The 24,696-nt window shown below is 45.0% G+C and overlaps 1 protein-coding gene across 1 annotated transcript; it reads left to right on the top strand.

Annotated features, from left to right (window-relative positions):
• The first annotated feature begins 13,940 nt into the window (after window positions 1–13,940).
• On the top strand, window positions 13,941–23,406 carry acox3 (acyl-CoA oxidase 3, pristanoyl). Its single transcript, XM_069672120.1, has 18 exons — window positions 13,941–14,069; window positions 14,211–14,308; window positions 14,387–14,522; window positions 14,747–14,821; window positions 15,353–15,442; window positions 15,603–15,746; window positions 16,338–16,426; window positions 17,096–17,192; window positions 17,707–17,889; window positions 17,979–18,101; window positions 18,380–18,500; window positions 18,584–18,706; window positions 19,097–19,210; window positions 19,331–19,446; window positions 20,164–20,338; window positions 20,449–20,516; window positions 20,619–20,705; window positions 21,668–23,406. Exons 1-18 carry the CDS (start codon window positions 13,950–13,952, stop codon window positions 21,785–21,787), a joined length of 2,079 nt encoding a protein of 692 aa, XP_069528221.1. The 5' UTR covers window positions 13,941–13,949; the 3' UTR covers window positions 21,788–23,406.
• Window positions 23,407–24,696: the final 1,290 nt, after the last annotated feature.

Consider the following 24,696-nt stretch of genomic DNA (forward strand, 5'->3'; position numbering starts at 1 on the left):
TCCATTGCCAACAATTCAGTTTGTTTTATGACCAAATACCTGCAGAACCAATGACATTTCCATCAGCCTTATCTGTATTTTTGTACCATGCTTATTAGCAAATGTAGGCATGCTAACATGCAAACCAAGTTGACGTTTAACATGCTAAACATCCTCATGATAACTTTTACTGCAAGAATGTTAGCATGCTGACATTAGCATTTAGCCAGTAATGCAACCTCAGAAAGCTAATAGCATGAAGAGATCTTTTGGTAAGTGGCCATGGTATAAGCACAATATAAGACACTGATGTGTCACCATATAGTATGTAATGAACTTGGTGGAGGAAACAACACATGTTATTTGGCCTCTACCTACTGGTTATTTCATTGTTTACATGGATAACTGCATCATCACATTCATTGTTACATCACATGCCTCTACTTGAGGTATGACAGCAGGGCCAAAATGTTCTTCAAACATCTCTAGTGATTAATACAATGATATCACAAGAACATCCATAGCAACACACGCGATTTTTACACTCCCTAAATCTCACTTTAAATGGACCATTTGTCTGAGCCAGACAGGAATATCTTTATGGAAAAACATCCTAGTTCTTATAGAATTACATCGCCTCCCTGTTGCCTTGACCAGCTATTATCTTGACTTTGAACAACTTCTTCTGGTATGCAATTTTCTAGGTCGTGAGGATGACTGGGCCTTTTTTCTGAGGAAAGTTAAATGATAAGTCAAATGATGAGACAAAAGGGAAATAAATGATCAAATTACATATATTTTAGGAATTAACCATTAGAAGGGCCATAATCGTCAACATACTGCAGGGAGCATTAGAAAATCTTTGTTTATAACCAAAGAAAGCAACAACTCATTTAAACGGATGCCCTATTATTTGCTGCCAGGAGTGGAGTGAAGCTATGGGAGGTTTGAATCCATGGGAGACTTTATTTTCACTATTTGTTTTCTCGTGATCACCAAATATTTTTGTGTACACTATAGTGACCTTGTGTTAGTTGATCCAAGATTATTCCCTGTCCTGGTTGCATTGGCAGCCCAATCTGACTTCTCATTTGCCTGATCTTCCAGCTCGTCCCAGAGAATCCCAAGACATTCTGGTTCAAGGGGATTTATATTCCTGAAATTGAACATGTTCTTTGTCTTCCTGTGTCTAAGCATAGTTAGACATGCTTAGAAACCCTCTGTTGGGGATTGTCCAAGAGGCATCTCAATCAAGCCAGCACATCCTTGTGAGATACCCAACTCGGGCTTCACCAGTTTTGTCCTCAGTTTCCATAAAGGTACCACACGAGTAAGCTCAGATGAGTTGATTAAGGGCCTTTGAGGGTGCCCATATGAGCAAAATGTGGCCTACTTGGGACCCCCCATGCTGTCTAAATGGTATTGCCATTTCTAATATTCATGAGAATATTCTTATCTTTCATTCCTAAGTTCTCACCCAGTTAGGCCCATGAAGGCCCCAATTGGACAAATTAGCTTGGGACCAGCTCATGTTGCTGTGAAGGGGCAAGGGTTGCACTCCAAGTACTGCAAGTTCCTTCCAGATGTCTGAGCTCCTCACCCTGTCTTTGGGGGCGAGCCAGATCCCCTGAGAAGACAAATCCATCATTTCATTTCTTCTGGACATAGCTAATGATTTCGGGTTAAAGTAGACCGGTAAATTATCAAGCATGGGTTCGCTTGTCCGGAACAGCGTCCGCATTAAAGGTGATGCAGCAGATCAATTGTTTGTATATTCTATAGTCCAATTGTGAACGACGTACTTCCTTTAAAAAATGAATTGACTTTCAGCAGTTACTCTCTCACAACCCACAGTGAGCAGTGACTATTGTTGTAGTAGTTGAAGGCTGAAATGTAGATTGACCAGTACATCCACTGTGTGACTTAGTGCTCAGGTTCCTCTTCACCAAGACAGCTTGTTAAAGCAGGCAGATGGCAAGGACCTGTCAATCCAGTATTACTTCTTATCCTCAAAAAACCCAAGATAGTAGAACTCAGGTTTCTTGATGGCAGCTAAACAGTCCCAACTTGGAGTTGGCAATCCACCATTTTCTTGGACGCCAGAATCTGAGGTGCCAATCTTCTGCTGCACTGCCATGTATAAATTCTGCCCTTCTTTGTCTAGTGGTCATGAGAAGTTAGTTTGGTTGGTTTGATTTTGGGATCACGGAAAAACAAAGCTATTGAGATCATCTCGACCCATGTGCTGTACTGCCTTCTTTATGAAGACGATATGAGGAGGATAAAGATTCTAAAAGCCTTTATCCAGTGATGAAGAAATGTACATATGCAGCCCTCATCCATCTTTAAACACACACTATGATTTAGTATAGTAAACCCTAACTAGGTGAATAATCTTTTAAACATATTCTGTACAATTAGTAGATCTTTTCCTCACAATCAAATACACCTTCTGGTAGGTTTAACGCAGCCCTAACCCTTCAACAGACTTTAAATTTATTCACTAACTTATTTTTTGTTGTCTTGTCATAATAATATGTAATCCATGTAAATACTGAACGTTGAGCTGGAAAGCCACAACACTTTTTGTGTGATGCCGGAATGAAGACTAAAATGTTAATACTTGAAAGGCTGAAAAAGATTATGGACGCCTCATTCTAAGGAATCAAAAAGTGAATTTATCTCTGAAAACTTGTTCACTGATCACCTCGCTTTTAAACAAAATAATAATAAAAATGTCTATTTCCAGTGTTCACTCCATGCAAGCTGCTGCCATTTCACTTTTAGCACCATTTCAGCATGCTATTCCTCCTAAGTTTACATACAATCAGCATCCCAGCAGGCATAAATAAAGTAGATCTCTTTTATTTGTCCACTGGGTGGGGAGGGAGACGACTTTACAGGCTAAAATGTTAAGTATCTGTAACAAAGGCTGCACTCGACGGTGGGGGAAAAGCCTTGCCAACATAGCATCCTCTTGGGGTCATCCCACTACCTCTTAAATATTTTTACAGGAGTTATGTGTCTTTTGATATCGCTGTATTCTGGAAATGATCACTCACAGAAATCATCCACCATCAAACTATTAGAAATTGGGTTGTAAAGCTTTGAAAAGTACTTTGTTTAAAGCAAACTAAGGCCTTAAGGTTCCATTCAGACCAGTAATAATTTGAGTTTTTTGTGTACCAACAAATGTTCTTCCAAATCGGATTGGGCCTAAACTCTGTTCAAAAGAAACCATCTTTGGTATGCCAAACAGTCTTTCAGATTGCTAGGTGCTCACTAAAGACATAAATAGGGAAGTTTCCATTGATCAAACACTGATCTTATTTTTACCAATTGAGTAAGAGGTGTGCATATTAACAATAATTCCCCTGGCGCCATCAGTCTGTTTTGCCGAAACTCCATCAACTTTAAATGTATGACCAAACTTTAGTACATTTATAACAGTCCAGTATCTTGAATTTTGTTACGAGTCGTCTATAAAGTCGACCCAGTCATCAGCAGAGCACATATCTGTTGGATGCTTTTATTGTTGCTCATCAGGAGCAATTTGACATTCCAGACAATTTGGCATCGACATGCAAATGAATCCGTCAGAAGCTGAACGTTTCTGTCTTTGCTTGTCAATGATCTAAATTTCTCGTTACATAAAAAGGTGCCAAAGGTGAAGGGACTTTCTGCCACCGAGTTCTGCAGATTGAATCAATCCAACCGATGTGGTTTGATGAAATTCATTGATGTCCACTTTAAATGTGTTCATTAACACTTCTACTAGATCACGTAGAACCTCCCCAGAGTTTGACTTGAACCTGTGTGTTGAAGAGTTTAGATTTGGACAGTTCTGTGTGACTGTCAAACACATACACCAACAGAGTCCTTGATTTAACGTTTTCCAACACCAGCCTCATAAAAGTGATGTCAAATACTGGTATAGATCTACCAGGATAGGGTTATCAATGTTTATCAATTATTTAGTCTCGCTGTTTGGGTCAGATCCATGTTGTTTTAAATTTCCCTTTGCAGGGCGGTAGAGCTCAACACTGCTTAGAGACTTTAAATTGTGTCTTTGTGAAACTATAACTCCAGCTTGGGTGTCAGAAGTTTCTCTCCTCCATTGGAGGACAAACAGGTCAAGTTCTCTAGAGAACCTTTGATTTAAAGAAAGAAACCTTTGTGGTCCCTTGTGTCAAAGTCAGACACTTTCCAGGTTGAGGTCACGGTAGAGGAAAGGGCAGCAGAGATTTAAAACCTATACATGATGTAGCTGTGCTGCCTTTGCTCTCACAGACAGGTCATCATTTAGTCAGACGTCCTTCACAGCTAAATGTTGAATTTTAGGACTCTTTGGATGATCCAGAAGTCCTTTGTACAAATGTGGACAAATCACTATCTTCTGAAGAACCATTGATGAAGGCTTCATGATAGCAGCTAGCATGGGCACTCATCACCAGCATACAAGTACACAGAGGATGTGTTTGATGATGAGGAAAAAAAGGTTTGATAAAAGGGTGAATAACGAGCTCCCAGACTCCATTAATCAGGGAAATATCTTCAGCCATGAATTCTCAGACGTGTTTCCAGAGTGCTGTTTGCAAATGTCACATGACATATTGGGTACATCCAGTAGGAACTCTGGACTTATGCATTATTCTTCTTCACTGGATGTGGATGCATTGTGTGCTTGAGGGAAGCTCAAAGAAGTGCCAAATTTCATGACTGCTCAATTCTGCTTGTCAGTTAGCTCACGATACATTTATAGATTTGTTATTGGCAACATGAAAAAGTCTCATTGTTCTATGCTTACATAGTAGCCCCAAAGCACACCAACAAAGGTCAGAGGTCAGAGGGGGTGTCCTGAGTGTGTGACTTTGACACTGAATTGGATTCTTGGAATTATTTTGGTTACTTGAAGCACTTTGTTTGAAAAATGTGATGATTGTATACTTTGTATACAAGTGATAAAATGCTGACACATTGTGCTGCAAACCCTCTAAGTACTGTAGGGTGAAGTGTTATATTACTGTATGTTTTCTCAACTACTGTACAAGCCATTGAGTAAGTGGTTAAAGCAGCATGCACTTTAGTTGTCTATGGCAATAACAGATACGCTCCCATCTCCTGTAAAGTAGCATCGCCTTCTGTGGAAAACTAATGTTGTTGATGTCCAGAAACAATCACACAGCGTCATGTCTCTGTCCGTTAGACGATGCTTCTACAGAGCTGAACCATTTCACAAAGCACCTGTAGAGCAGTTTGTACAGCAGTATACAGTGGCAATGAAAATAAGACTATATTTTATTCTCAGATACTACGGTTAACACAATAAGAGGTTGAAATGGCTGTTTTGAACGAGTACTGCAGGTTTGAGTTAGTTAAGAGATAAAAACATTTAGTATACTAGTTTTTCAGTACTTTCTGTGAGTAATTCCATTGTGTGAGACCTTATACTTTAACATTTCAGAAGGAAATATTGTCCTTTTTAATCCACTACATTAACCCAACAGCTGTAGTTAATAGTAACTTTAGAAACTAATGTTGTAACATGCTAAATATAAATAAGACGCACTGCTGGAGTTGAAACTAGCCAGCGTGTGGGTAGAAATGTGTAGGCTTCAGAGATAACTTTATTTTAATATGCACTCAGTGATGCAAACCTCTCTGTACATTAAATCCTTCTCTGTGCTTCATTTGTAGTGATTGCTTTATCATGGCTTGATTGGTAATGCCTTGGACCTCCACAAGGGGGAACATGAACAAACTTTCCTCATTTGTTGTATTTTAAGTAAAGACAAGTGACGAGTCTGTGTTTTCTTTCACATTATTTTCACTTTGCTCTCGACAGCTTCCTTTCCAAGAGTTAGCTGAGTCATCCTTAAAGTGAAGTTACAAACGCTTACTATCAGTCAGGGCTACTGTTCCCCCTGCTTCCAGTTTTTATGCTAAGCTAGGCTAAACAATTACTAATGGGACGGATATTAGTGTGAACACATCGCTCACTGCTGGATTGTCACTGGTTATATTTTACAAAGGTTGAACCATTCTTTTAAGTAAAATCCTTAGGGTATGGAAATGTTTAGCCTAGCTTAGCATAAAGACAGGGGACAGCTAGCCTGGCTGTTAAGGTATCTGCATTGTGAAGTACTGATGGAAAATATTCCCAACATAGCTCAGTGTTTCTCAAACACATCTCACATCATGATATTCTGAAACAAACCTTTGTTCAGAGATATTAACGGTGAGACTCACGACAGGAGGCAGAACTCAACCTGGTTCTTTTGTCTGGAGAGACATGAGTCTCAATACAAGACACAGATGTGTGGTCAATGCTGGGTTGTATTTGTTGTTAGGAGGACACGTGTGTGAACGCCACATCATACAGTAGCACGGCTCACTGGATGACTGCACCATCCAGTGAGCCATGCTAACTGGTCACTTTGGTGCATACTGAATATCTGAACAAATTTCAGGTCATGAAACATCCACAGGTGTGAGGCGGTGGACGGTAACGTCTGTAGTGGCAGCAGGCTAAGAAAGCTAGTCTAGACGCGCCTCTGCCTGCATGTTTTCTAGCTCCCTCTGGAGGATCTAAGGCCTTCCAAGGACAGATGAGATATTATCCCTCGAGCCAGTTCTGGGTCTGCTCCTTGGTCTCCTACCAGCCGGACGTGCCCAGAAAAACCTCCAAAGGGAGGAGCCCAGGAGGCCTCCTGATTAGATGTCCAAACTTTTGCGCAGGGGAAAGGTCACAGAGAACTTGGTGGAGGTTCTATCCATGTCAAAGCCAGCTAAAGACAGGTCCACTTATCAGCCAGCGCTGGTGACTGAGGTCAGTGGTGGGAAACGAGAAGCCAAATATTCATTTGAAAAAATCAGCAACTTTAGGAATCTCACTCACTGGATCAGCCACTGGTTTGGCCATTAGCTTCTGTGGCTAGCAACATGTAGCTACACCATCTGTGTCATTCTAAACAATCATGACTGCACATGTGCAGCTCTAAACAAAGATAAGCAGGACGCCAGATGTCTCACTTGTTCTTCAAAGGACAAACTTTGGACTTCTTTAAAACCAGTCTGGGTTGTTTCTAAAGTCCCTCGCGCTGTCGCTGCTCCCTGTTCAGCAGGACATGACGGTTAGCTCATCAGCCAAATAAAGACAACAACACTCGGCTCATCCCTCTGCACCGTGAGGTACGACAGGGCATGATGGCACACAGGGAAGGTTTAGTGACAATTGGTTCAACACTACTTTTCACAATGCATTGTGGGATACTTTGAGTCCACTACATGGGTATGAAAACGATCACTAAACATTCGGACAGCACAGAGTGTACATAGTGAGTGTAGTGATCTCGGACGCAGCCTGAATGTCTCTGCAGTTTAACCTGCTGAGGTTCATGAAACGAGTAAATGTGCGACAGTGTTTAAAGATCTGATTTACACGAGGAGGGATAAATAAAGGCTAGAGGTCAAACCCCTCCCTCTATATGAATCTGGTGAAACGATCATTTATCACTCTGATGTTCTAACTGGTTATTTTTCAGCCTGCATGGTGAGTATGTCACTGAGCAGAGCCTGCTCCTCCATCCTGCACTTCTCATTGGATCAGAGCTTATTGCTCATGTAGACCAGGTGTGAGTCGTAACTATGTGGTGTTCATCCTTCGACGCTCACCTTGATGGTGCTCAGTTGAGTCTTTAGTTCCTGCAGCTTCATTGTGTAGTTTCTGATTAAACATGAGTGTGTGTGTGTGTGTGCCGTTTACCTGCTGACACACCTCAACACCTCCCAGTCTGAGTGCAGACCAAAGAGAGGCCTGCATGGAGACACTGTGGTAAGTGAGCACACACAGCGATCAGTACGATGTTCACTAACTGTAATACAGGTTGTTTTAGAAACTCCACCAGACCCCCTTCATCAAATATTAATGAGTCTGCTTTCACTGTGTCACTATGATTAATAAACATGTTAAAGAACGTCTGCTGTTTTGTCCTTAATAACTGAATGAACTGTTGTCATGACGACACTTTGACATGAAACCAACAGAAACAAAGTGACAGTTATGTCTCAGTGTCTGTCTGCAAGGGGCAGCACAGGCCTGCAGGGGGCAGCACAGGCCAGCAGGGTGCAGCACAGGCCTGCAGGGTGCACCACAGGCCAGCAGGGTGCACCACAGGCCAGCAGAGGGCAGCACAGGCCTGCAGGGGGCAGCACAGGCCAGCAGAGGGCAGCACAGGCCTGCAGAGGGCAGCACAGGCCAGCAGAGGCCTGCAGAGGGCAGCACAGGCCAGCAGAGGGCAACAAAGGCCAGCTGTTGCTGGATACAAGTCAGTGAAGAGGAGCAGCGCTAATGTGTCGTCCTGCTTTACACACACAGAATTATTTATGAACCTTCACATGACGAACGACTCGTCTTGTCTTTGCAGCGCCTCATGTACACGTCTGATATCAGGCTCTATCTTCATTATCTGGTGCAATAGAAGTCTCTTTATCACTGACAGCACTACTGCACTTTTGTACTCATCTTATCATACTTGTGTCTTATCACTAAACATTGTAGACTGCATATGCTATAATTCACTCACATCTGATGCTGGTGGTGTCACTGTCACAATCTGGCTCTTAAACCTCCTTCAGGAAGTTTGATTTTACTCAGATAATATTAATGATAAATATCTGTTGTGTGGAATCTGATAAAATGACTTTTTTTGGTTTTAAGTTACAGACTTGTCCTTGTGACATGAACAGGATGCAGATAAAAAGAGAGAACAGTGGTTCTGTCTGGTGGAGAAAATAAAAATATGACCACATAATGTGTTGTGATAAGTCTGCTACAGCAGAATGGTACAGAGAATGTGAAAGGCCCACTACGTCTGAACTGGGATTCGAAACCAGGAACCTTCTAGCTGTGAGGCTTTTGGCAAATTCACCTCCTCTGTCCTCGCATCTCTCTTTCAAAACCACACTGGGAGGAGCGAAGACACGAGGAAGCGACATGAAGAAGCGATGTGAGGAAGCCACAAGAGGAAGCGACACGCGGAAGCGACACGAGGAAGCGATGTAGGGAAGCGATGTGAGGAGCGATTGTAAGTGAAATCAGAAGACCCCATAGTCTCTGTGTTGCCCTCTCCAGGTCGTCTCGTTCCCTTACGTTCTTGTAAGCCTTTCCCGTCTGTCGTTTTGAACCCTGCTTTGGACTGATTTTGCACCCTGGTCTTAATCAATGACTGTATATATAGATGGACGACGCGTCTCCATCTGCTCCCATTGTACGAAATTGATGCAAAAAAAGCCCCTGTGATAGGCGCTGCAAATAACTAATTAAAAATAAACGTCAGAGAGATGAACACTTGGACGTGAATCAGCAAGATAATAACTAACTATAATGACAGAAACCATGTTTGAGAAAAATGTATTTGACATGTATATTGATTTTATAGTTTGACTCATGTCCCACCTGTTAACATGGAGGAGGCGGGCTTTATGAGCTATACTGCAGCCAGTCAGCAGGGGGCGCCCGAAATGTTTTGGCATCACTTTTAGAGCTGTCATGTCGTCCATCTTTTTATACAGTCTATGGTCTTAATCAATACCGTGCATTAGAAACTAACAAATGAAATGCTTACGAAAAATATATAAAACGATCACAATCCAAATCATAGTCACCACATAGATGCATCAAAGTTCTTGAGCTGTGAACAAAACAGCTGGAGGTAAAGTTGTAGAGTCATCTCACACTTCTGCAACACAGCAATACACTTGCTCCTGCTAGCTAGAAGCTTCCTGCAGCTGTAGCTAATATTAGCTCGAGGCACACAGCACATGACAGGGGTGGTTTACTTAGAGCTAACAAAGCTGACTCACAGTTTTCATGCAGCCTGTTCACAGTCCTCTTCATCCTCTTCACCATCCTCTTTATCCTCAATGTTTGGCATCACCGCGTCCTCCACCGCATTAGCAGTTAGCATCCTCACTGCTGGAACTAGCCCTCTGTGATCGTCGCCGACAACATCCCCGAGTCTGCGTCATTCATTATCAATAACAAAGTAAAACGGTTCATAAACAGCTGATTAACTTAACACAATTGAACCTGTAACGTTTATTGTATTTCACTAAATCTATAGTCTGTAGCGATAACTGCCAGTTAAACTGTTCTACGTTAAAGTTATGACGTCATCAAACGCGCGATGATTCGAACCAGCCAATCAAATCGCTCGGCCAGCAAGTTCCAACGGCATCATCCCAGACGTTACATGAACGTGATTACGCACATTAAAAAAATGACACTTTTCGTTTTTTGTTTATGAAGTTCGGTTTGACGTCTTTATGTCGGTAATTTATCCGACTTTTTGTGTTTATTATAATTTATTTTTTTGCTGCTGTGAAAAACTTTGACAGTGTTTATTAAAAGCACAATAAATAAAAGTTATTATATCATAATGATTCATATCATGGCCGAAATAGCATGCTAAGTGTATCATAATGTGTGCTTCCCCTCTTTTTGTCATTTAGTTAATAAAGAAATTATTTTATATTATTATTAAATAAATAATTACAATAGCGTGATGGACAACTAATCTTTAATGATATTTGAATGATTAATTGTGTATATTTTGGAGATGTAACAACTGTCTCTGTACATTGAAATAATTGTATTAATGTAATTTACTATGTTTTTCAAACAGTAGATATTTCATAAATCCGCTTAAATCCATAGTTTCAGTCGTTGAAACATTAAAGTTTATAACAGTTTCTTTATTTAATGATAAAATAGTAAAAGATTAAATAACTGTCGCTGGTTCCTCTGTTCTTTTTGATGCGTCAAATTTATACTCAAACTTTTGACAAAGGAACTTCCGTAGAGAAGAGAGTGACCTGGACCGGAAGCTGCCGATGGTTAAGCAACCAGACCTTCAGAATAAAAGCACCGCAATTTAGGACCCTTTTTAATTGTCATAACTATGACATAGCTACACGGATTATTGATTTATATTGTTTAGATACTTTATAGATTAATAATTCGTTAAAGCAGAACATAATCCGGGAGTGAAGGTTTTCCTGCAGTTGACATATGTAAAGAGGGTGCTCTTATTCTGAAGGGTACGGAAAGGAAGTGTGATTGTTGTTGCTGCGGATCCCGGAATAAAACCTGCTGAAGGACTCTGGTTCACACAGGTCCACGTAAATCCAGCTGCAGCACGTCTGAGGAAGCAAAGGACAGACAGGTGACACATAGAAAACAGGTGAGTTATAACTAGGGGACACCGGGGCACGTACAGGTACATACAGGTTTTAGTTTCGGGGTTAATAACCTAAAACCTCAGGGACTAAATAAATATAATGTGTATGTAGGTAACTTGTGTTTTACCTGTTAACAGTCATCACATGTTTATACAAGTAATGTTATCATCCCTATACTGTTACATTGTAATAACACATGTCATACCTTCATATAAAGACCAGGGGACACAGTAAGCTTCCAAGAATGTTGAACTCATTGAACTTCACTGTTACCAGGAGGGCAGACTAAAACTTCTAATATGATAAAAACGTTAAAGACGTCTGTCTGACGTCTGACGTCAGATTGCTTCAAAACTAGTTTGGTGTAAGGCCAGTAAGAGAGATGGACCACCACAGAGCATGTGCAGAGTCTCGTTTCTGATTGGTCCAACTTCAAATGTTACAAATACCCCGGGTTTTCAACTCAGTCGAACAGCTCGTGTTACACATTTTTAAAAAGAAGAAAGGGCCCTTGAAACAAATGATCTTTAAAATAACTGGTTAAGTTACGTGATGTTAGTTATGTTAGCTAGTTAGCCTGCTAGCTACCTATTGCCAGGCGACAGGAGCGTTTGGTGTTGCAAGGGTAAGGGCGGGAACAGCTGGTGACACAAACAGGAAATCCTCCGTAGACCAGACCGTCTCATTTCAGTTCAGCCTCAGCGTCAACACAGACTCATCCTCCGTAGGCCGCGTCCTCCGATGGCTGCAGCCCCTGGACTGAGACACCGCTTGTATGTAAGAAGTTAGCCTCAGTGATGTCATCCATGGGTGTTTGGACTAATGTTTTAACGCCTTGTGTTTGAAACTTTGGCGGTCGCCATCCTGCAAATGCTAAGTTATCAGCTAATGGTAGCACTAGATTTGGTAAGGAGCATCCATAATTCAAAGAAAGTGTGATATTAATCAGGATGCTAATTTTAGCTAGCTAGCTAAAATGTACATCCGATAAAACAGCCGACTTCTTAGTTTTAGTGAGATCAAACACTGAACAAGACTTTTTTTAGGTCGCCATGGTAGCGACCTGTCAATCCCAGGTAGCCCCGCCCTAACCCCTCCCCTCTTCCTGGTCTGTGTGACTCTCAATGGGAGCTTCAGTGACTAAATGAACATCATGCTGTGTTGAAGAAGACTTGAAACTAGAGACTGAGACCATAAACTCATTAGGAACATGTTTACTGAGGGAATACATCAGGAGAGGAGGAGGAGCATGTTCTCATAGACTTCTATAGGATCAGACTTCTGGAGTCGCCCCCTGCTGGGTGTTAGAGAGACTGCAGGTTTAAGTGTCTTCTGTCAGGCAGAGAGGATCATCCTTGTGTGTCATCGAGCCGCAGACAGACGGTGAGCTGTGTATGTTTTGTATCTAACCTAAAGTGACCCTCAGGACACACAGACAGATTTCACCTTGAACTCTGTTCTGTATTGATAACATGTAAGCCAAGGTCAACTTGTTGCTTTCAATCTAGATAATGTTAATCAATGATCCTGAGTCACGTTAACCCTGCTGCCCAGGTTTATAGTCTCTTTATAGGGAATAATAAACCTCATCCACCTGTTTACCCTGGCAGCAGCTGAAGGTGGAGGATCTCACAACAACGCTGAATGAATAGCAGTGTAGTAATGAGTAAACAGAGAGAGAGAGAGAGCACAGACCTTCACCAGGACGACACCACGATCAACAGCTCTGCTGCACGTACACACACACACACACACACACAACTAAGATGGTGCACACATGAGGTGCTTATGTTAGCGTGTTATGCTAACACTCATGTTTAAAGAGGTTTATTGTGTCCCCTTGGACAAACTGCATTTCTTACATACCTGCTATATTTCTCTCTACAGGTGTGTCTGAGGCAGCTGTTGTGTTTTGTGAGTTTAGCTGCACCAAAAGTACCAGGAACTTTTTTATTTGGAGCCTCTTTTAAAGGGACTAAAAGGTTCCTCCAGCCCGTTATCGTCTGTGCGTCCAGCAAGATTTAAAGACCCCCCTCCCCATCCAGACAGTCACATGACCTGCTGCTCTGCAGGACTTGCAGAAAAGTTCAGTTCTGCCAGGCCCACCTCCAAATTAAGTTTTAACCCCTGGTGCAGGGACCAGGACTTTTTACTCCCTAAAAGTTCCTGTGTTTGAAGCTAGCTGAGCCCCTCCTAAAGGGGAAGTTCCTGCAGTGGAAACGCACCTTTTGTCATAAAATCCTGTTGCAGTTTAGTCATTGATATTTGTTGTCTGTGAGCCAGAACAGGTCCAGGAGTTAACAGCTCGTCGTCAGCTCGCGCTTCATCATGAAATCAGGTCAGTAGTTTATCTGTAATCCTGCGGACACACAGACAAACAGCACTGAGACACGACCTCGCTGCTGCAGGAGATCAGCAGCATGTAAACAGCTGAGAGAAGAACCTTTCACACAGAGCCACAAGACAACCTGTTGTCTATCAGTGAACCTGGTTAGAAGTCCTCTGACACACCGAGGCAGGACGTTTCATGGTTACAGCTCTGTGTCAGTGAACACGTGTAGAGGACGCGTTAAAGATCAGCTCTCTGTCTGTGAAGGTCGAAGAACAGACTCCTGTATTTAAATTAACCTCATACTAAAGGAACGTACCCAATGCACCTCTGTACTCTCACCTTTGTTACTTTACATTGTTAACTCTTTTGTCCTCTTCCGTCAGTCAAACAGAAGAAGATGGACTCGCTGATTCCTGACCTTCCCAGCGGCCCGCTGGACGTCTACAGGAAGAAAGCTTCATTTAACTGGAAGGAAATGCTCCTTCTCCTCGAGGGAGAGGAAATGCTCGCTTACAAGGTGACCGCTCAGGAGCACATGTGCACACAGCGAGGTGCTCTGATGTTCTGTGGTAGCCAGGTGCTTCTGTGAGCCTAGATACTGAAAGAACATGGACGTGCTTAAAGTACTCTTTAAACGTTCTGCTCTCCTCTCCTACAGAACCACGTGTTCCAGACTCTGGAGAAGGACCCTCTGTTCGCCCGGCGGCCCGGCGAGGACGTCTCTTTGGAGAAGATGAGAGAGCTCACCTTCCTCAGGTACCCACCCAGAGTGGACTTCCTGTGTCATCTGTTATCGGTCACATCCTCTATAAACTGTTCTTAACACGTCCACAGGGTGAAGAAGCTGTTCGCCTACGACTTCCTGACCGATGAAGAGGCCATGGCTGATCCCTGGAAGGTCGTGGTCCTCAATAACTGTCTGGGCATGTACGACTGGTCCTGTGGAGCCAAGTACTTCCTGAACAGAGGGGTGAGTGTGTTGGCATTAATGTTGTGTACATACAGAGGCCTGAGTATCAAACGGTTCATCTGTTTAGAGATCTGTGTGTCTCTTTACCGAGGCCTTTTATGACGAAGAACATTTCATCTTTGGACGGTTAAAGTTATTAACAGTTAGTTTCATGTCCATTTTTTTAATCTTTAATCTTTATTTATATCCTCTCAGGTCCTAACAAAAGCATGTGTGTGTTTCAGATGTTTGGAGCGACGGTGGCTAACACTGGATCAGGGAGACACAACAAATATGTTCAAAACACAAAGGTCATGGAGGTGAGACTTCAGCCCTGCGGCCTGTTAGACCTGCTGGTTGGTTCAGTATGTTGTACCAGGAAACACTGACTTCCTGTGGTCTGCAGCTATGTCAGTCTGCAGCTCTCAGTCTGCAGCTCTCTCAGTCTGCAGCTCTGTCAGTCTGTAGCTCTGTCAGTCTGCAGCTCTCAGTCTGTAGCTCTGTCAGTCTGCAGCTCTCAGTCTGCAGCTCTGTCAGTCTGTAGCTCTGTCAGTCTGCAGCTCTCAGTCTGTAGCTCTGTCAGTCTGCAGCTCTCAGTCTGCAGCTCTGTCAGTCTGCAGCTCTCAGTCTGTAGCTCTGTCAGTCTGCAGCTCTCAGTCTGCAGCTCTGTCAGTCTGCAGCTCTCAGTCTGCAGCTCTGTCAGTCTGCAGCTCTGTCGGTCTGCAGCTCTGTCGGTCTGCAGCTCTGTCAGTCTGCAGTTCTGTCAGTCTGCAGCTCTCTCAGTCTGCAGCTCTGTCAGTCTGCAGCTCTGTCAGTCTGCGGTGTACTTCATCACCTTCATGTGTCTGCAGATCTTTGGATGCTTTGCTCTGACTGAGCTGAGCCACGGCAGCAACACCAGAGCCATGAGGACCACAGCCACCTACGACCCCTCCACACAGGTCAGCACATGCACCACACACACACACACACACACACACACACACACACACACACACACACACACACACACACACACACACACACACACACACACACACACACACATACACACACACATACACACACAGTGAATAAAGTGCGAGCTGGTCTCGTCCTCAGGAGTTTGTGATCCACTCTCCGGACTTTGAGGCGGCTAAGTTCTGGGTGGGGAACCTGGGAAAGACTGCGACGCACGCTGTGGTGTTCGCTCAGCTCTACACACCTGACCAGGTGTGCCACGGCCTGCACTCCTTCATCGTCCCGGTAAGACCCTGACCTTTGACCTCATGTTACAGCTGCTTACATTATCAGGAGGTGTTATGTAAAGATAATGTACTGCGTGCAGACGTAAACATCGAGTCGATGGCTGTTGATTATCGCTCAGTCATGTGACTCCTGTTTGTAGATGTGTCTGTGCTGCAGCTCTTTGCTCTGCTGCTTCCTGTTCTGTCCTCTCTGTCCGCTGTGAACAGGTTAAATCTACAGACGTGTTTCTGCAGGATGACAGGATGGACTTAGTCCTCCAGAGTCTGTTAATATGCAGTAAACAACCAGAGAATGCTGTCATTGACCAATCAGAATCAAGCGTTCATCAAAGCTGTGTAATGAGTGATGTGATGTCACATGTCTGTGTGTGAAGAACAGCTGTTCTGACGCGAAGCATGAAACACGATCTGTGAGAAAACAAACAGAAGCTTTTATTTTGTTGACAACAGTCTAATCCAGCTTCCTTTGGTGCTGGCTTTTCAAAAAAAACTCCAGATACAGACTTCAGAGTCATCACACTGTCTCCTTGACGACACATCATGTTTAACATTGTACTCTGTGCTGTTCTGGTGTGTCATTGTTCTCCAGGTGAGAGACCCTCACACCCTGCTGGCTCTGCCCGGGGTTCTGGTCGGAGACATGGGCAAGAAGCTGGGTCAGAACGGGCTGGATAACGGGTACGAGGTCACTAGCTTATCAACACACGAGACAGACAGGAGCTGAGACAGGTGCACAGACAGCAGTGTGTCAGAGAGGAGCAGTGACAGGTCAACGATTCAGTCCTCCTCTGTTATTACATCAGATCTCCTGCAGCGCCTCCTCAGGAGTCAGGTGGACTCTGAGCTGCAGCTCTGCTCAGATTCAGTCCAGGTTAAACAGATGCACACTGTAGGTGTTGCAGTGCTTGTGTTCAGCCACCAGGGGGAGCTGGAGTCACAAAGAAACATCAGACTGACGGTGAAGCATGATAAATCACACAGGTTTAAGCTCCCCCTTCTCCTCACCTGGATGATCAACTTTATTGATCATTATTTAATATTTATATTTATCGTTTAATATTTGTCTAAATTATGAAATGGAACCAAAAGTTACAAACTTTTATTATGTATTTATTATTATTATTTATTGATGTATTTATTATTATCACAGGGGTTACTTCAGGTCACACAGAGGCCACCGTCCGTCTATCTCTATTTAGATAAGGTGTTTGCTTTCATTCAAGGCTTTGTTTAAACATGATCTGTGTGTGTGTGTGTGTGTGTGTGTGTGTGTGTGTGTGTGTGTGTGTGTGTGTGTGTGTGTGTGTGTGTGTGTGTGTGTGTGTGTGTGTGTGTCACCTCCGTCAGGTTTGCTCTCTTTCACAACGTGCGGATCCCTCGAGAGAATCTGCTGAATAGGACCGGAGACGTGACTCCTGACGGACGATACGCCACCCCGTTCAAAGTCAGTGAGACGCTGATCAGTGCAGAGGCCTGAGGTCGAGGTCAAAGCTGCATTAATCAATTTCATTGATATTTAAGATGATTATATGTGCTCTGTAGGGCTCACAGTAACGATGTCATTGCCTCAGTGATTTTGTTTGCTGTCAGAGGAGGAAAGAAAACAGGAAGTACTCACGTTTAACAAACTGGGAGCAGAGAAGACTTTTATTGTCTTAAACACTCAAACTGATTTGTTGATGAGTCACTTCCTGTCGTGTGATGTTGAACAGACAAAGTGCTGAACCTGCTGAGAGAGACTTTACTGTTCCTCTGAGAGCCCTTCAAAGTAAAAGCCTCCTTGCTTTGGTATTTCTGCCTGGTATGAAGTGTTTGGATGATGCAGGGACATCATCTGCAGAGTGATGCGATGCTGGTTGATGCTGCATCCCCCAAACTGTTCTGAGATAATTATGAGAATGTGAACTGGATGTTACTAGCATCCCCTTTAAGTGTGTGTGTGTCCCCTCTTCCTGCAGGACCCCAACAAGCGTTTCGGGGCCTCCCTGGGGGCGCTGTCGGGGGGCCGGGTGTCCATCACCAGGATGGCTCTGACCAACCTGAAGCTGGCTCTCACCGTGGCCGTCCGATACTCGGCCACCAGGAGGCAGTTTGGCCCCAAAGACTCGGAGGAGGTCCCCGTCCTGGAGTACCAGCTGCAGGTCAGAGAGCAGGTGCACACATTCACAGGTATCAAAACACCTGTCACTCTCCTGTTTAAACACCGTGTACGTGTGTGCTGCTGTTTCAGCAATGGCGCCTGATCCCGTACCTGGCGGCTGCGTACGCTCTCGAACATTTCAGCAAATCCATCTTCATGAACTTTGTGGAGTTTCAGATGGGACAGGTGATGAAGGACAGGAGCGACAGGCAGGTACGGAGACACCACCATGCACGTGTGTGGTTACCACTTCCTGTTATGTTTCCTCTTTGAGCAGGATCAACATATATATAGATTATTGTTATTATTTAGTTTCCTGACTGCAGGAGTCCTGACCTGAGAACACGCTGAGATCATGTGTTGTATTGTTAAAAGGGATCTGATGCACTTAACCAGAGTTAGCTTCAAGCTACGTCACACACATCAAACAACCCTGAATGAATATGCTAACGTTAGCAGCAGAGACATTTGTGTTGTGTTCTTACCTGCAGGCGGAGATGGGCAGAGAGATCCACGCTATCAGCTGCTCCGGTAAACCTCTGGGCTCGTGGACGGCTCAGAGGGGGATCCAGGAGTGCAGGGAGGCCTGCGGGGGGCACGGATACCTGGCCAGTCAGTCTCCCACACACACACATACAGACACACACACACACACGCACACACAGAGTCACCTGATGTCTCTCTCTCTCTCGCAGTGAACCGCCTGGGCGATCTGAGGAACGATAACGATCCAAACTGCACGTATGAAGGAGACAACAACGTGTTGCTGCAACAGACCAGCAACTACCTGCTCAGCTGTCTGCACGCTAAGCTACACGGTCAGTCACCTGAGGGGCTGGCACCGAAGCTCCATGTCACTACAGATTCATTAGTTATGATCAATTTATCAGTTGATAACTGATCGTGTCTGACTGTTGTCAGGGAGCTGGTAGAGCTGTAGTTAGCCCTCAATGCTGCGGCTGTAATTCAGACTGGACAGCTAGCATGTTAGCGGTTAGCTCACCAGCTAGCCCCGCAGGTATCCAGGCCTGTATGAGGATCAAACACCTTTACATCGTAGCATCTTTTAGTTAGCTCACAGTTAGCTCGGCTCCTTTAGCCTGACTTTAAAACATCAGGAGGTGAGTTCAGGTCAGGAAGGGTTTGGACTGGTTGGATCTGGTGTCAGGTGAGGACGAATGTTTACCTGCCGTGTGTTCTGCTTTCAGACGGAGTTCGGATCGAGTCTCCTCTTCACACTGTCGACTTCCTGAACGATTCCCACAAGATCCTCCAAAATAAATTCACAGCCACAACCGTGGACGAGTGTGTGAAGCCTGCAGGTACGCATGCTTTACTGTCTATCTTGTTATTCCAAACACACACCTGTCCTGTCTGTGTGAACCTGACTGTCGGCTCAGAGATTTCACCCTGTGAGTGCTGTCCTCGTCTGCCCCTCTCAGTGTGTGTGTCGGCGTATCAGTGGCTGGTGTGTTTCCTGCTGGAGGAGAGTCACAGGAGGCTGGAGCAGCAGAGAGCTGCAGGACTCGAGGACTTCGAGGCTCGAAACAACAGCCAGGTGAGCGTCGGGTCATGTGTCCAAACAGACGCTTCATTCTTCTTCTGCAGGTTTTAACTGTAAAGTACCTGTGTCCATCAGAAGAAATGAAGCTGGTGACCTCAGATATGATCCGAAGTGCTCTCTTAGAACTCTGATTAGAGACAGGAACGTGTGTGTGATCTGATCCTGAGCTCATCTGGTGTGTGTTACCCACGTCACAGTCAGACGGGTGTGTGTTGTTCTGGGAAATGTGTGTGTGTGTGTCACTGGATGAGACGGCTTGTTTTCGAGTGTTAACCTGACGTATTGTAGTTTAAAGGTCTCTGGAGAGTCAGGCCCACTGTGAGTCTGCACATGTGCAGAGTGACGTTACATGTTACTCAGAGTTACGTGTGTGTGTGCTCTGTAACGTCAGGTACGTCTGTTGACAAGACGCTGGAGCTGGAGAAGAGGGAGGGGTTAGCAAATGCTAAGTTATCAAAGCTAACTATGGTAACTGTTATTGATTAAGATGCTAATGCTAGCTAGCTAAAAACAGTCTTTAAACAAAATGACCAGCAGAGTGTCTTTAAGAACAACCAAACACTGAACAAGACATGTATCAGGTCGCCATGGTAGCGACCTGTCAATCAGAGGTAGCCCCGCCCTAACTCCTCCCCTCTTTCTGGTCTGTGTGACTCTCAATGGGAGCATCAGTGACTAAATGAACATCATGATGTGTGTGTGTGTGTGTAGGTGTATTACTGCCGCTCTCTGGCGATCGCCTACATAGAACAGAGCTGTCTGCAGAGGTTTCATGACCTGACCTTTGACCCTGACACTCCAGCTGCTCTCAGACCTGTCTTAAAGAAGCTGTGTGCTCTGTACGGACTGTGGAGCCTCAGCAGCCACATGGCAACGCTCTACCAGGGTCTGTACCTACGCACCTGCACCTGCTCTACATACTGTACATCTATATACAGACACATACACCTGGATTACCTTGTGCTGCTCTGTGTGACACAGTGTTGCTCTGTGCAGGTAGTTACCTGAGTGGAGGGAAACCTGCAGAGTTGATCCAGAACAGCATCCTCATCCTCTGCTCACAGGTACTCACACACCTGCCTGTCTGCCATGTGTTCGCTGTCACGAGCTTTTTACAGGTAAACCTGAATCATGAAACGATCACTGACCCTCTCTGCTCCCCGCAGCTGAAGGACGATGCTGTAGCGCTGGTGGATGTGTTGGCTCCTCCTGACTTCATTCTGAACTCGCCTGCAGGAAACGCTGATGGACAGGTGAGCACACAAACACCTGCAGCTGTGTTACACACAGTGTGTGTCTGCAGCTCGTTAGATTATTAGGTAATAACACACCTGTGTGAGTCTGACCCTGACATCAGGTGCTCAGGTAAAGCTTTATGAAACAGTGAGGCCTCCCAGCCGACCATCAGCTATGACATCATCCAGGTGTAGTGTGACACACTACAGCAGGCTAACAGTTTGTAATGATAAGAGCTCTGACCTCATGATATGTGCTGATGGTCGGCTGGGAGGCCTCCCAGGTCTTGGTCCAGGTCTTGGCCCAGTTCTCGGCCTAGGTCTTGGTCCAGTTCTTGATCCAGGTCCAGGTCTTGGCCCAGGTCTAGGCCCAGGTCTTGGTCCAATTATTGGTCCAGGTCTTGGTCCAGGTCCTGGTCCAAGTCTTGGTCCAAGTCTTGGCCCAGGTCTTGGTCCAAGTCTTGGTCCAAGTCTTGGTCCAGGTCTTGGCCCAGTTCTCGGCCTAGGTCTTGGTCCAGTTCTTGTTCCAGGTCCAGGTCTTGGTCCAGGTCTTGGCCCAGGTCTTGGCCCAGTTCTCGGCCTAGGTCTTGGTCCAGTTCTTGGTCCAGGTCCAAGTCTTGGTCCAAGTCTTGGTCCAGGTCTTGGTCCAGGTCTTGGCCCAGGTCTTGGCCCAGGTCTTGGCCCAGTTCTCGGCCTAGGTCTTGGCCCAGTTCTCGGCCTAGGTCTTGGTCCAGTTCTTGGTCCAGGTCCAAGTCTTGGCCCAAGTCTTGGTCCAGGTCTTGGTCCAGGTCTTGGCCCAGGTCTTGGCCCAGGTCTTGTCCAGGTCTTGGCCCAGGTCTTGGCCTGGATCCTGGACCTCCAGCTGCCTCTCCTCACGTCGCAGTAGAAGAATCAGGAATCGGTTGCAGTGTTTAGCAGGATGGTTTGTCGGTTGGGACCGAGTGTATTGTAAATGTGTCTCTGGCTCCTCCTCCTCTCAGCTCTACAGGAACCTGTGGTCCACAGTGATGCAGGGCGGCCAGGTGCTGGAGAGGCCGTCGTGGTGGAAAGAGTTCTGCTCAGACAAACCTGTGGTCGGGTCTCTGCGTCCCAAACTGTGAAACCCAGAAACTCTTGGCTCCAGCACAGAACATCGTCAGGTCCAGATCCAGCATGTGTCTCACAAACTGAGCACGTGAGACACAAACGATGACTCTTGTTGGTGTCCAAACACTCATACAGAGCTTTAAGGGTTAATATGTAGGGAAATGTTAATGTGCTGTTTGGACACAGTTCTGAACAATACAAGAACCTCGAATCTTTAGCAGAAGTCCAGATGAGCTGAAGGAACCATGAAGCCGGGTCCAGTGTGAGGAGCAGGTTTCTCTGCAGATCCTCCAGCTGTTGTTTCTCCGTCCGTAAAGACCGACCTGTTCTGAACCAAACAAAAACACAACCCTCACTATGATGTCGTTGTCTGTTGCTAACGGTAACATCCAGAGAGCGGCCATGACACACCTTAGCACAAATAATGGCACAGACATGACACAACATTAGCTCATTTCACTTAGCGGCTCATAAAGGTCCTTTTTCAGCTGACGAGCTAGCTAGCTGCTCGAGCAACACGACCGCCTGAAAACTCATTTTATCACTTCAGAAGTGCTCTTTGTACACGGCTGCTAACAAACACGACATGCTAAGAGGCATCCCATTCATCCAATTACAACACTTGGTGTGTCACACACACACACACACACACACACACACACACACATAAACACATAAACAAATGAATCCAGAAAGACAAATGTAAAGTTCAAAACACGTTAAGAAAATGACCTCACACTAACCTACTTCACACACACTCAAAGTACAGGCCTTATGCTCCCTGACCGATCCCTATAAGAGCACACACACGTTTACATCAGGCACACACGACTCCACCAAAGTTTCCACAGGTCTCGGGTCAGGAGGCAGGTTGTCACAGAGAGCAGCACCGTGGTTACTGAACGCACCTTCACCTGCTTTGGTTCATGCAGGAGGCTCAGCCCTGATGACCTGAGGGATCTGGTTGGTGCCATAGTTTAAAGCTTTGTAAACAAGAAGTAGAACTTTAAAGCCAGTGAAGGTGCGTCAGTACAGGTGTTGTGTGTCCCGTCCCACAGAACGAGTCAAACTGTAAAAACACAAACAGTCTAAAGCAGACGATTGATATGCTCTCTCTCTCTGTGATCATCTCCCTCCTCACCTCCTCCGTCACTAATATTCTTCTGTTGAGTCATTGAACAGTGTCAATGACACAGGAAGTGATGGACCTACACAGTCTGAGTTCAGCTCACTTCACGGACTTACCTGAAACATGATCGATGATGAACCTGCTCTGTTCATATATACTGACCCTGTTAGCGTCCACATCGTGTGAGTGTCAGTTAAAGGTCAGTAAGGTTTACATTTTTATCTCTCATTGTTTCTACTATAAAACACTAAACACACACACACACACACACACACACACACACACACACACACACACACTCGCACAGATCTTACTGACCTTTAATGAACGTGTCTGAACGTGTAACCTGAACGCACACCTGCGTGTGATGCTTGTGTGTCTGTACTTCACAGCTGGAATGCATCATGGGATGTAATATTGTAATAAGTGTAAATGCTGATGTACTGTAGATGATGTAAAGCACCACATGAGCCTTTAAAGAAAACACACAGTGTCTTTATACAAACGTACAAATTAAATACATTTACTAATAAACTCCTGTGAGTCCTCTGTGTTTGCAGGTGTGAGCTTCGTAGCTTCACCTAACGATGGGCAGGTAGCAGAGCGTTCACAGTGACGCTGAGCGCTGGAGGTCATTTACAAACGTGGCCTGCAGCGCGGCTTACTCCTCTTTTTCCACCTGAATCGACTCCGACAGATTCAGATGTCGGTTTGCCGCTGAGGCAGGAGTAACCGTGGAGACGTCCCCATAATATGAGCCAACATAAAGCATGATTACTCTCCTCCAAAGTCCTCGGTTTGTGTCTGTCAGGCTGATTTAGAGACGCTGAACCGTCCACTTTCACATCAGCACAAACACCAGAACAGAAAATGATTCATGACGCTGCAGTTTGGAGGAGAGACGGGAGGGAAACTCCAGCCCGTGTAAAATATGAGGCAGCTCTGAGAAGGAGGAGAATTAAAACATATTTTTCAGTGAGTGCAGAATGAGTCAGCGAGGATCCAGGTCCGTCTGCCAGCTCTGTGATAATCATGAAGCATCACACAGGATGAGGAGCATCTCGCTGCGAGCTGTGAAACCGTCAGTGATTTGTTGAAGCGGTCACAGCCAGCGAAGTGATTCATCGCAGATTATTTAATGTCTGTCAGGAAACGTCTAAACACACATTATTCTCTCCCTGCACACACGCACACACACTCACACACACACGCTCTGTCTGGTCTGTGTGAACGTTAGAGAGGATCCGTTTATTTCTGTCGGTTTAAAGAGCGTCCGAGCACACGAGCAACTTTTAAACTGTTTATTTAAACTCTTTTTAGGCGGGCGACAGAAACCCCTCGTGTCTCTTTGTTGCATGTTTGTGTCGTTACTGCATCCAGAGATCAGACGGACAGTGATCACCTTTAAAGCTCTGGGTCTCGGTCCAGTCTGGTGGTTCTGACGCTCAGGCTTCCTGTGCTGGAGCGGGAAGTCCCTCCTCTGTGTCCCAGTCAGGGGGCTGCAGCCTTCCAAGGCCGATTGCGTCACAGCTGGCTGTCCCACTTCAAAAGCTCCTTCAGATGCGGCCAACGAATGTGTCCTCCGTTCCCTAACCCTATCCCAAGATGCATTGGGCGCCAATTCAAACAAGATGGCGGACTTTGACGAGGCCAAGGAGGACACTTAGAATCGAATAGCTCGTGTTACACATGTTTAAGAAAACCAAAGGGCCATTGAAACAAATTCTTTAAAATAAGAAGTTAACTTACTTAATGTTAGTTATGCTAGCTACCTGTTGCTAGGCGACAGGAGCA

This window comes from Semicossyphus pulcher, unplaced genomic scaffold (genome assembly GCF_022749685.1).
Source record: "Semicossyphus pulcher isolate SPU_LCO1_2020_fin unplaced genomic scaffold, fSemPul1.0.p SCAF_21, whole genome shotgun sequence".
Lineage (NCBI taxonomy): Eukaryota > Metazoa > Chordata > Actinopteri > Labriformes > Labridae > Semicossyphus > Semicossyphus pulcher.

What these genes read in the sequence shown, in the direction of transcription:
- acox3 (XM_069672120.1), top strand. Translation starts at nt 13,950, where the DNA reads ATGGACTCGCTGATTCCTGACCTTCCCAGCGGCCCGCTGGACGTCTAC. An exon ending in AGAGAGCTCACCTTCCTCAG is followed by an intron (nt 14,309 to 14,386) that starts GTACCCACCCAG and finishes ACACGTCCACAG; the next exon opens with GGTGAAGAAGCTGTTCGCCT. An exon ending in AGGCTCGAAACAACAGCCAG is followed by an intron (nt 19,447 to 20,163) that starts GTGAGCGTCGGG and finishes GTGTGTGTGTAG; the next exon opens with GTGTATTACTGCCGCTCTCT.